This window comes from Pongo pygmaeus, chromosome 17, assembly GCF_028885625.2.
Source record: "Pongo pygmaeus isolate AG05252 chromosome 17, NHGRI_mPonPyg2-v2.0_pri, whole genome shotgun sequence".
In the NCBI taxonomy this organism is placed as follows: Eukaryota; Metazoa; Chordata; class Mammalia; order Primates; family Hominidae; genus Pongo; species Pongo pygmaeus.
This window is the reverse complement of record NC_072390.2, coordinates 74391852-74404599: the sequence shown is the minus strand read 5'-3', so window position 1 is coordinate 74404599 and position 12748 is coordinate 74391852. Positions and strand designations below refer to the sequence as shown.

At 41.3% G+C, this 12748-nt stretch overlaps 1 protein-coding gene and 1 non-coding gene across 6 annotated transcripts in view; both read left to right on the top strand.

Moving 5' to 3' along the window:
* CCBE1 (collagen and calcium binding EGF domains 1) overlaps positions 1–12748 on the top strand; it is a 260616-nt gene that overhangs the window by 212101 nt on the left and 35767 nt on the right. For all 5 annotated transcript variants that reach the window (XM_054461204.2, XM_054461202.2, XM_063653777.1 and 2 more), the window contains one exon: positions 2568–2620. In XM_054461204.2, coding sequence (XP_054317179.2) covers positions 2568–2620 — 53 coding nt within the window. The remainder of the gene's footprint in view (positions 1–2567; positions 2621–12748) is intronic.
* Positions 1450–1583, top strand: LOC129019204 (U11 spliceosomal RNA). The gene has a single exon (XR_008495549.1). It is a non-coding gene; the product is annotated as a U11 spliceosomal RNA (small nuclear RNA).

Sequence of the window (12748 nt, the reverse complement as noted above, 5' to 3'; positions counted from 1 at the left end):
TGTCATATTTGTTGCAACTACATGCGTTATAAACCTTGTAAGACTATGTATGTTATTATTTTTGCTTTAAGAAATTCAGAGCAAGTCTTTGCTATTGTGAATAGTGCTGCAATAAACATGTGTGTGCACGTATCTTTATAGTAGAATGATTTATAATCCTTAGGGTATATACCCAGTAATGGGATTGCTGAGTCAAACAGTATTTCTGGTTCTAGATCCCTGAGGAATTGCCACACTATCTTCCACAATGGTTGAACTAATTTACACTCCTACCAACAGTGTAAAAATGTTCCTATTTCTCCACATCCTCTCCAGCATCTGTTGTTTCCTGACCTTTTAATGATCGCCATTCTAACTGGCATACACCATGGAATATTATGCAGCCATGAAAAAGCATGAGTTCATGTCCTTTGCAGGGACATGGATGAAGGTGGAAACCATCACTCAGCAAATGAACACAGGAACAGAAAACCGCGTGTTCTCACTCGTAAGTGGGAGGTGAACAATGAGAACACATGGACACAGGGAGGGGAACATCATACACCGGGGCCTGTTGAGGGATGGGGAGCAAGGGGAGGGAGAGCATTAGGACAAATACCTAATGCATGCAGGGCTTAAAACCTAGACAACGGGTTGATGGGTGCAGCAAACCACCATGGCACATGTATACCTATGTAACGTGCACATGCTGCGCATGTATCCAGAACTTAAAAATTCTTTATATGTACTCAGATATTTACTGTCTATAATGCTCTTCATTCCTTCCTAAAGATGTACATTTCCCTCTAGTGTCATCTCCTGTTAGCCTGAAGAACTCCCTTTAGCACAGGTCTGCTGGTAATGAATTTTTAGTTTTTTTAAATCTGAAATGTCTTCATTTCACCTTCATTCTTGAAGGATATTTTCACTGGATATTCTGGGTTGCACAAGTTTGTTTTCTCGGCACTCAAAGGATGTCATATCACTGTCTTCTGGTTACTGTGGTTTTCTGATGAGAGGTTCGTGGTTATTAAAATCATCCTTTCCCTGTATATCATGTGTAATTTTTCTCTGCTTTCAGGATTTTCTCTTTAGGTTTCAGCAACGTGACTATGACATCTCTAGGCATTTTGTGTATGCGTGTAGTTAGGCGTTTGGGGCTTGCTAAACTTCTTTAATCTGAAAATGTATTTCTTTCACTCAATTTTGGAAGTTTTTGGCCATTGTTTTTTCAAATATATTTTTCTGCTCCATTTACTGTCTCCTCTCCCTCTAGAACTCCAGGTACCAGACCTTAGACCTCTGATATTAGACCACAAGTCTCTGTTCCTTTTTTTAAGTCTTTTTTTCTCTTTCCTTCAGAATGGATAATTTTCATTTATTTTCAAATTCACAAATTATTTCCTGCATCATTCCCCCATTCTTCTGTTAAGCACATCCAGCAGCATGTTTAAAAATTTCAGATCTAAAAACAAGGGCTTCTGTCGTGAGTGGCACACGTAGGGCCACTTGATTGCTCTTCGTGCGGAATCGACATCAAGAGATTTCGGAAGCATAATTTTTTGTTATTTGGGCAGCTGGTGATCGTTGGTCCCGGCGCCCTGCTTTGCTGTTGTATGTTAGATTAAAAAAAAAAAAATTCAGATCTATTTGTCAGTTCTATAATTTCTGTTTTGTTCTTTTAGTAGTTTCTCTGCTGAGATTTTCTGTTTTGTTCATTGCAGGTATATTTTCCTTTATGTAATTGAACACAGTTAAATAGCTACTTTAAAGTCTGATAATTCCAACATATGGGTTATTTTGGAGATTGCAGCATTGATTGTCTTCTCTTTGAGAATGGGTCACATTTGTACATGTTATGTTGTGGAGAGCCTGCATCTTGCTGTATTCATTCAGATATTTTTCTTCTAGCAGGTAGTTAACTTGGTTAAATTAGCTTGGTTGAAGTGGAGTAAGTATTGAATATTTATGTTAGGAATGACCTGTTTGCTATATTTTAAATTCAGATCATTTAGGTACCTTTTGGTTTCTTATATGGTACAAGTGTTTTTAAAAAAAAAAAAAAATCACTCAAATGAGAATCAGAACACTTGGGTTCCGGTCTCGGTCTTAATAGTTGACTACCTAATTATTGTTATATTACAATTAACAATCATTATGTTATAATTAGCCAAGTGTTGTTATTATGATTCCTTAATTGTTATAATAAACAAGTTGTATCTCTTTGGCCTGTGGAATGAGAGGCCTGGTCACCCTTAAAGATCCTTTTCCTATTTATGTCCTATACTCCTTTAATTGCTTAATATAAGTATCTTGAAGTCTGAGTTAATTATTTAATTTCATAGGATTCAAAATGTTGAATTCATATATTATGTAGCAGAAAGAATATCCTGGTATTAGAAAATGTGGTCATGTATTATTGATATTTTTTCTTTTAATCTCAGATTGCCCTAAAAATACTTCACCCCTACTTTGCTTTATGCCTCAATGTTTCCTGGGCACAAGTTATTTCATTCAAAAAACAATAACTAAAAAGAATTTTATTTTTAACCTAATTATTATATTTTAAATGTTTGTTTGTCTCTTAGGAAAAAGTGCTGCAAAGGATATAAATTTGTTCTTGGACAATGCATCCCAGAAGGTATGTAATATAAAAAAGATATTGTCTCACTTTATTCACAACTAATCATTCAAAGTCTATCAACTTTAGATGTTCATGGAATATAGGTGTTATCTGTGTCTGATTATCTGTGCATCTGTCTGTGTATATTTTTTGGCATTAAATTTTTCTGATGCCAATTTTGTTATATGTAGTGTGCAGTGTCTGAATCATTACATGATGTGTTTGCACACATTGAGTCATTCTTATATAGTATTTCAGGTTTTATGATTAATGGGCTATAATCCCCCAATTAGCATTTTATACACAATTAGAACCAACCCTCCTCTCTTGACCTCTATACCTGCTTTCTTTACCTGCCTTTCACCTGCTAAACTTTAAGTCCCTTTACATGACCATCAGCAAGCAGTACCTGAGTGTTCAACCCAGCACTCAGATACAGATACAGAGCAAAGTAAGGCAGGGACCCAGCTCTCAAGTTGCATGCATTCAAGTTGAGAAGCCAGGATGGGGAGCAGATAGAATCAGAGAGACCTGGATTTTAATCATGCTTCTGTGTCCTACTAATAGCTTTGACCTTGGGCAAGTTCAAGTTACTTTCGAAGCCTTAGTTCGTACAGGGTAGTATTAGTATGTGGGTCAAATGATGGTTTTAAGAATTTTGCCACATGTCAAGCACTTGGAACAGAGGCTGGTTCTTATTACATGCTTGATAAATGGTGGCTGCTGTTATTGCTGCTGTTGTCATTGTTAGTAATAACTGCAATATGTGCAGTAGAGACATTCAAAGCAGAAAGTGTTCAGAGGGGACATGTACACAGAGGCCCAGGGCAGTCAAAGAGGGTCTTGGAAATGAGGGGAGAAATGAGACCACGTTATCAAGGAAGACTGTCCAGGACTTAAACAAGTAGAAAGTAGAGGGCTACAGAGGGTTCTAGGCAGAGCCCTGACACAGAAAGCACTAAAGACTACTTGTTTGAAGGGCATGGGGTTAAGCTTGTTCAGGGCTGGGGTGAGGTGAGTGAGGAATGTGAAACAGTTTTCTTCACCTTTGCCCAAGAAGCCAGATCTCTATAGAAGATCTAGAGCCCAGCCAAGCTAATCCTGTTGCATTATCTCATAGAGCACCATTTTTGATCAGTTAGAAACAGATTAATCCCGCCCGTTTATTGCTGTTTTCGGTGGAAGGTTGGGACAGTTCATTGAACCATAGCTGTGACCTTTGAGAAAGCTGCTATAGGAAGGCTGGCTGGGAATCGCTCCACGTGTGATGGTTGATGTGGTCTTGGGTTTCTCTAAGCTGAATTTCTCTCTGCCAGTCAATTCTGTTGGTTATAGCATGATGGGTAAACCCGCAAAAGTCACAATAATTGCATTTCTTTCTATACCAGCTTTTCTCAGTCACCAGCTGTGTCCTTTATGTTGCAGTTTGGCAGACTGCAAAGAAAATTAAGTTTAGGCCCTTTGGTTTAAGATCTTATGTAAAGACCTTGCCTAACCTAATTAAAAACACATTGCATGGATACCACATACTTAGAGTTTCTTTCAATATTAGTGGTTTCAAACATCTAGGCCTTAAAACTAGTCTCCCTCATCCTAAAGAGACTACAGCACCTATAATTAACATAACCCAAAACTGAATATTTTCAGGAAAAGTGGTCACACATGCTGAAAGTTGTTTTGCCAGAGCTAATTCTCTGTTCTGTTGCTTTTTGCTAGAACACTTTTCATAGCAGATTTGTTTTAATCTGTGGGAAAAAGTCAGTGATTATTTCTTTTACTAAAGATATCTTTAGTCATAATTGTTTCTATCATTGGAGAATCAAAGTACAAATGCAGGATTTCAGAAAATATTGTATATTAGGGTTCTCCGGAGAAATAGAACCAATTTTGATTTCGATTTTCTATGTATGGAGACAGAGGGAGAGACAGACTGAGTGAGAGATTGAGACTTTTCTAAGGGATTGGCTTATGAGATTGTGGAGATGCAAGTCCAAAATCTTCAGTGTAGGCTGGCAGGCAAGAGATCCAGGGAGGAGTTGCAGTTGGAATCTGCTGGCCAGAAGTCCCCCTTAGATTGGTGGGGTGTGGGAGGGGAGGTCAGGTTTTTTCTATTAAGACCTTCACCTGATTGGATGAGGCCCACCTACATTATGGAGGGTCATCTGATTTATTCAAAGTCTACTGATTTCAATGTTAATCTTATCTAAAAAATATCTTCACAGAAACACGTAGAATAATGTTTGACCTAATATTTGGATACTTGGGCCTAGCCAAGATGACACAAAAAATTATCACAAATCTACCCCTTGTCAACTTGGCACCCATATGCATCTCCTTAAACCATACCTAATCTCCAGATAAAGGCAATAACAAAGTTGTATATCCATCTGACATGCTACAACTATGCTGCATGAAACACACTAACCCTTTCCCCAGAAGAGGGTACGAAGTCCTGGGGCACTGGACTTTTCCAGCATCTCCTTGATATGCTTTAATGTAAATACTGTGATGTAAAGTTAACAGTATTTAAATACTGTGATACAAAGTCACTACATCTTATGACATATGGTAAGATAAAATAAGGAAGAAAACAAAGATTGGCATGCAGGTGCACACACACACACACACACACACACAGACATGGAAATAATCCATGGAAAGATAAGAAATACTCATGACAATTTACAGGGCTTTTTTCTGTAACTTGTCACATGGTCATAGCTGATACATGTAACCTGCCACCTTCTACCATGCAACCCATATTCCCTTTGCCCTCAGCAAGCACCTCGCCTGATCGTGTTTCTTTCTCTACCCGGTAAGGTGACCCACACCTTCATTCCTGAAAGATCTGAGACATTAGCCCTGCCTGAATTGAGTTGTTGTCTTCTGTTGACTTTTTAATCACAGGGTGTGACAATACTAAGGGACCACCTAAGGTGTTTCTGGTGTTCTAGAAATTCTTCCTTCCCTCTGTTGTGGAGTAACAGTACAATTTCCCCTTGTTAGCCACGATCAGTCACCCCAGCTAGAACAATAACTCCTTTTTTTGCCTGCTGATGCAGAGGCATGAGGAGACCAAAGTAGCCAGGTGGCACCTTAAATTTCAGTTCAATGGAATCATTTTTGCCTCTGTTGCTAGAAGTATTCCTCCCTTTGAAACTAAGCCCTCTAGGCCAATATAACATAAAGTTATAGGAACAGGAAGCAAAAATTTTGCTAGTGGATCGGTAGGGGTAACAGTGAGTGGTGCCACTCCCATTTCCACCCCTTGATTCTGGGACCTGTGAATCCTGGTTATGGGACAAACCATACCATATGTTGGATACTGACTCAGAGCATATACATTCTCCTGGTGAACGTGACTCCAGACTAAATAGCTGGGTACCATGGCCTAGCCAAGTTGACAGGTAGCACTAACCATCACAGATGGCAAAAAGAAACTAGAATGTCTAAAGAAATATGTTAACTAATGAGTGGAAGCTGTAGTTTTTAAGCGTTGCTGCCTCGTATTTGCTGAAGTCAGGGCTCAGTGAACTATGGTCTGTGCCCCAACTCTGATTCTGTAAACAAGGTTTATTGGAACACAGTCAAACCTATTTATTTCAGTATTACGTGTGACTTCTTTTGCACTACAACAAACTACAGCAGAGTTGAGTAGTTGCAAAAGAGATCTACAAAGCCAAAATATCATCTGGCCCCTTAACATAAGTTTGCTGACCCCTGCTAGAAGTGATGTCTTGATTGGCCAGGTGATAGGATGATCTCATTTGTTCTAGTTCAGCAATTATTAATTCAGCATAAACTGTGGGAAGGGAGCAGTGCTGGTTTCTCGAGGGGACACAGTCCCTGCCAGGTAGCTGAGCAGTCATAAGAACCAGCAGCAAAAGAAGCAGAAGAGCAGGTAAAGCTTGTACTGTGCATCGGGCACAGTGCTTAATGGCATCATCCAATTTAATCTTCATAAAAGCACCATGAAGTGTGGGTATTATTATCTTTATTTTGTAGGAGGGGAAGCTGAGGCATAAAGAACCCAAGATCACTGAGATAGTGGCAGAGACGGGATGGTTGGCCCAGAACCTATACTGTTAACCCTAAAGCGACATACTTCCTGGAATAGGGCCTGGCACAGAGTAAGCATTCAGTAAATATGGAAGAGTAGCCAGCCGCAGTGGCTCACACCTGTAATCCCAACACTTGGGAGGCCAAGGCGGGCAGGTCACATGAGGTCAGGAGTTCAAAACCAGCCTGGCCAAAATAGTGAAACTCTGACTTTACTAAAAATACAAAAATTAGCCAGGCATGGTGTCTGGCACCTGTAATCCCAGCTACTCTGGAGGCTGAGGCAGGGAGAATTGCTTGAACCAGGGAGGTGGAGGTTGCAGTGAGCCGAAATTGTGCCAGCGCACTCCAGTCTGGGTGACAGAACGAGACTACGTCTCAAAAAATTAAATAAATAATAAATAAATATAGCAGAGCATGGAAATAAAAGAGGTACACAGTCCCATGGGCGGTGAGAGGGTAGACCAACTCAACTCTGTTGAGGAGGTCAAGGAAGGCTTCTTGAAGGGATGGCATTTATATCAACTCTTGAAAAACTGGATAAGATATCAACAATTATAAAAGGATGTTGCAAGAGGTAAAAACAGAATAAACAAAAGTATGGAGGTGAGAAGGCAAGGATGTGAATAAGGGATGAATAAAAAGAGAAGTTAGTTTTGCTGCAGTATAAGGAACTTACAGATAAGTCTCAAGGTTAGAAAAGTCTCAAGGGATATAATGCCAGAACTTTAAATACAAGAGTTAGCCATTTATATTTCATATTGATTAGTAGCAAGTATAAAGGTTTTTAAACAAGGGGATGGCATACACAGTGCTATGCTTTGGGAAGGTTAGCCTGGCAGTGTTATCCCAAATGGATTTAATCTTGGGATGGTAAGAATCTTGGGATGAAGATCTTGTTTACAAGGGAGTTTCTGAAGGTCTGAGTTAGAATGGTGCCAAAAGAAATAGGACAGAGAGGATAGAAAATAGATACATTGTAAAGATAAAAGCTACGTGACTGAAAGCTGGTAGGCTCTGGGGAACAAGCATCAGAAATGGAGGACTGAATACATTTATTAATCTTGCCTTCTCCAGAAAATGCACAAAATGGGCAGGGCAGGAGGAGGTGGCAGGAAAGATTCACAAAAGACATAAACCCACGAGGACAAAGTTGGGAGAGGAGATAATAGCAAAAACTTTGGAAGCTGGAGAACAGAGAGGGAGGTGGTTAATAGCTTAGCACAATCGGGAAGGTTGAATTCTACCCAGCTTAAGGAAACCAAGGAGCAACCCCAATTTATACCAGAAGAAATAGCAATCAGTAACACTACAAATAAACTAGAAAAAGGGGTAAAAGTAATTGAAAACAGGATTGATTAAAAGTCTAAGAAGAAGTCAGACTCCCGGATCGTGTCCTCTACTCCATACGGACAGGATATTGCCTTTTCCACAACCAGGCAGAAGACAGAAGATACATTTTCTAAGAGAGTACACCAGAGGTTCAAGGATCTGAAGGAGACCAGTCAGAGCTGAAAATGAATGCCCAATACTGAAAAAGGAGGGTTTCAGTAAATGCTCACACATTGAATTTTGAAGCCCCCAGCCTTCTCCCTTCACTTGAGTTCCAGAATGACTTCACTCTCAGGCAAGGATTTGGAAATGTCTTCTCTGGGCATTCTAGACAACCCAAGGAAAAGGTCTTAAGAAACTGAACTTGTAATGCACTGGCCAAATCACTTACAGTGATACCCAGATGTCATAAAATCATAAAACTATATGCAAACAGATTCTATTAATCTGTTTTAAATACACCATGAATAAACTACAGCAGCCATCTCAGGATCATCAGATATTAGAGGGAAACTACCATTTGGCCCAGCAGTGGTATATATTCAAAGGAAAATAGATCATTACACCAAAAAGACACATGTATTCCTATGTTCATCACCACGCTATTCATGATAGCAAAGACATGGACTCAACCTAGTTGTCCATAGTAGTGGATTGGATAAAGAAAATGTGGTACCTATACACCATGGAATACTACACAGTCATAAAAAAGAATGAAATCATGTCTTTTGCAAAAACATGGATGGAGTTGGAGGCTGTAATCCTAAGCAAACTAACATAGGAAGAGAAAACCAAGTACCACATGTTCTCACTTATAAGTGGGAGCTAAACATTGTGCACACATGGACATAAACATAGGAACAAGACACTGCAGAGTAGTAGTAGGCGGAGGAAATAGTCGGAGGGTTGGAAGGTGAGTAGTCGGGGGAGGAAATAGTGGGAGGATTGGAAGGTGAGTAGTAGGGGGGGAATAGTGGGAGGGTTGGAAGGTGAGTAGTAGGGGGGGAATAGTGGGAGGGTTGGAAGGTGAGTACTGGGGGGGAATAGTGGGAGGGTTGGAAGGTGAGTAGTGGGAGGAAATAGTGGGAGGCTTGGAAGGTGAGTAGTAGGGGGGGATAGTAGGAGGGTTGGAAGGTGAGTAGTGGGGGGCAGATAGTAGGAGGGTTGGAAGGTGAGTAGTGGGGGAGGAAATCATGGGAGGGTTGGAAGGTGAGTAGTGGGGGAGAAAATAGTGGGAGGGTTGAAAGGTGAGTAGTAGGGGAGGAAATAGTGGGAGGGTTGGAAGGTGAGTACTGGGGGAGGAAATAGTGGGAGGGTTGGAAGGTGAGTAGTAGGGGGGAATAGTGGGAGGGTTGGAAGGTGAGTAGTGGGGGAGGAAATAGTGGGAGGGTTGGAAGGTGAGTAGTCGGGGGGAATAGTGGGAGGGTTGGATGGTGAGTAGTCGGGGGGAATAGTGGGAGGGTTGGATGGTGAGTAGTGGGGGAGGAAATCATGGGAGGGTTGAAAGGTGAGTAGTGGGGGAGAAAATAGTGGGAGGGTTGAAAGGTGAGTAGTAGGGGAGGAAATAGTGGGAGGGTTGGAAGGTGAGTACTGGGGGAGGAAATAGTGGGAGGGTTGGAAGGTGAGTAGTAGGGGGGAATAGTGGGAGGGTTGGAAGGTGAGTAGTGGGGGAGGAAATAGTGGGAGGGTTGGAAGGTGAGTAGTCGGGGGGAATAGTGGGAGGGTTGGATGGTGAGTAGTGGAGGGTGGAAATAGTGGGAGGGTTGGAAGGTGAGACTGAGGAAGTTTTCCAAGCACCGAGAGCAAGAGATCAAAGAAATTAACAATAGGAAAAAAAAGATGAGAATATTAGACATAAAGTCCAGGGGATGCAACATCCAAATAATTTAAAATTCCACATAGAGGGAGTAAGTTCTTAAAGATATAATTCAAAAAAAGTCTTCAGAATTGAAGGATACTAATTTCCAGATTAACAAAAGGGTTTACCAAAGATTGAAGTGGTACCATATAAGTCCTAAAAATTTTTAGCGAGGAAAAAAATGTGATTCATACAAAAGCTCAAGAATTCGAATCTCACAGGACTTCCCTAGAGCAGCATTGAAAAGCTGGAAGACAATGGAACAATGCCTTCAAAATTCTGAGGCAAAGTTTTCCAACCTAGAATTATATACACAGACTATCATTAGTAATCATAAGGGTTAATAAAGTACATTTTAGACATGCATGATCTCAAAACTTTTACACCTTTTATGACATTTTTCAGGAAGCCAATGGAGAATATTCTCCACTAAAATGAGAGAGTAAACTGGAAGAGAGAAAGACATGGATATATGGTTTGGCTGTGTCCCCCACCCAAATCTCACATCGAACTGTAATAATCCCCACGTGTCAAGGGCAGGGCCAGGTGGAGATAATTGAATCATGGGGGCAGTTTCTCCCATACTGTTCTCATGGTGGTGAGTAAGTCTCACAAGATCTGATGGCTTTATAAATGAGAGTTCCCATGCACAGGCGGCTCTCTCTTGTCTGCCACCATGTAAGACATGACTTTGCTCATTTGCCTTCTTCCATGATTGTAAGGCCTCCCCAGACATGTGGATCTGAGTCAGTTAAACCTCTTTCCTTTATAAATTACCTAGTCTCAGCTATGTCTTTATTAGCAGCGTGAGAACAGACTAATACATGTGAGATCCAGGAAACGGAAATCCAACAAAAGAGAGAGGGAGGTGATGGGCATCCCTAGGTTCATGGTGAATGTACATTCCTGGAGGCAGCTATAGGCTGGGCGCGGTGCTGGTAATCCCAGCGCTTTGGGAGGCTGAGACAAGAGGATTATTTGAGGAGTTCAAGACCAAGAGTAGTAGCTGCTGTGCAGCAGACCTACAGAGTCCTAATTAGAGCAAGTTGAGATTAATTTGAAAAAATGTCTATAAGAAGAGATTTGCAAAATTGAGGGGATCTCTGGTGATGAATCAGTGATCAATTTGTAGAAAACTGAATATGTAGATTGAATTGTCCAGAAACAGAGCCTTCACCACTTATTTAACAGGAAGCAATTAATATGAAGAATTGCTAACTAGCAATTGAGAACCAAAAATGCAAAGGAAAACTAAGTATCATTGAGGTAACAACTGCAGGAAGCAGGTACCGCCTCTAGGCTAGGGAAACAGAAGATATTGGGCCAGTGAAAACTTAAAAGTTTGGAGGACCCAGAACTCTGAGGAAGAGGTACTGACTAGCAAGCCCTATTTCTCAGAACTCAGAGGAAGTTACTAGTGGATCAGGGACCCAGACCTTTGAGGAGGGGCTACCAGATGGCTGGCTGGTGCTGATGTCTCTGAAATGGGATACAGTGAGGCTGATTTTGCAAGTGTTAGAAAAAATACAAGCTGGATTTTGCTGCTACTGTTTTCTTTTTGGTAGACACAGGAGCTCACTATGTTGCCCAGGCTAGTCTTGAACTCCTGGCCTCAAGCCAGCCTCCTAACTTAACCTCCGGAGGTAGCACGTGCCACCATGCCTGGCTTGCAGCTGCTATAGAAACAATCTGCTAGTGGGATGGAAGAGAAAGGCTGATATTAGGCTTTCATGAATAGGAAGCCCAGGAAGCAAAACAGAAAAAGGCAGATATCTTTTCTTCCTCTTCCAGCCTCCCTGTCTGTATCTGTCTGTGTCTCTATTTGTGTCACAGTCAGAAACGAAGAGGCTGGCAACTGACAAAGGAGGAATGTGGTCTCCAGAGCACAAGTCACAAAGTAGCCCATGGCAGAAGGTGGGTGTTTGAAGCTAAGAGAGAAAGCTCAGTAACTAGCACACCAAAAATATACGAGATAATTCTTTTAATTCCAAAGAAGACAAAAAGTTCTTCAAGAAGGTATAAGTAATTCAAGCATACTTCCAGGCTCAGCAAAGAATAGCTTTTATGTTGTCATTATGGTGCAAATACTAAAAATTATCACACCAAAATTTCATCATAACTGTATTGGCCAGATGGAGGGAATAGGAAGTTATGGGTGTGACTTCAGGGGACAGGAGTCCATGAAAAAGTTAAATGCCTCTCTTCTGTTACTGGAGGTCGATAGAGAGGATTTAAAATAAAAACAAAGAAGCAATGCAAGTCAGCTATTTAGAGATGCAGAAGTGAGTATAGAAAGAATCAGAAGAGTTGAAAGTGGTTCCTCAGGGAAGCAGAAATGGTAGGAGAGACAGGGAACTGCCTTGTTAGGCACCATGATCAACTCAAACACTTTGACAGCCTCTCTGCCTCCTTCTTCCCCTTCCCAGCTGCTGCGGAATGGTGGCAACAGCCAACAGGAAAGCTCAGAGCCAGTCATGCCAGGATCATGCTCTCCAACAAAAAGAGCACAGAACCTTGGCTGCCTAGAGGTAATGCCAAGTGGAGGAAACATGTAGCCAGAGACAGTTTGCAGCGTTGGTCAGAACACCATGCAGGCAAAGCAGGCCTGAAATCACAATCATGGGAGGAAGTATTTTATAAGGGCAGCTTTCCAGGTCATTGTGAGAGTGGCACAATACTTGTCCCACAAACCCTCCCTGCATCAGGAGCTGACAGCCCACCCGTTCACCTTCATATGTGGTGGAACAAAGCCAGACTCGCTCTGTGTCCAAGGATAGTTTATCTGTCAGCACCTGGAGGAGATAGAGCAAGGATTAATTAGGTGCTGGCTCCAGTCTGGGAGTCAGTGTTGTGCCTGAGCTACTGAATTAGAGCCAAAGTCCCTTCAGAGGCTCATT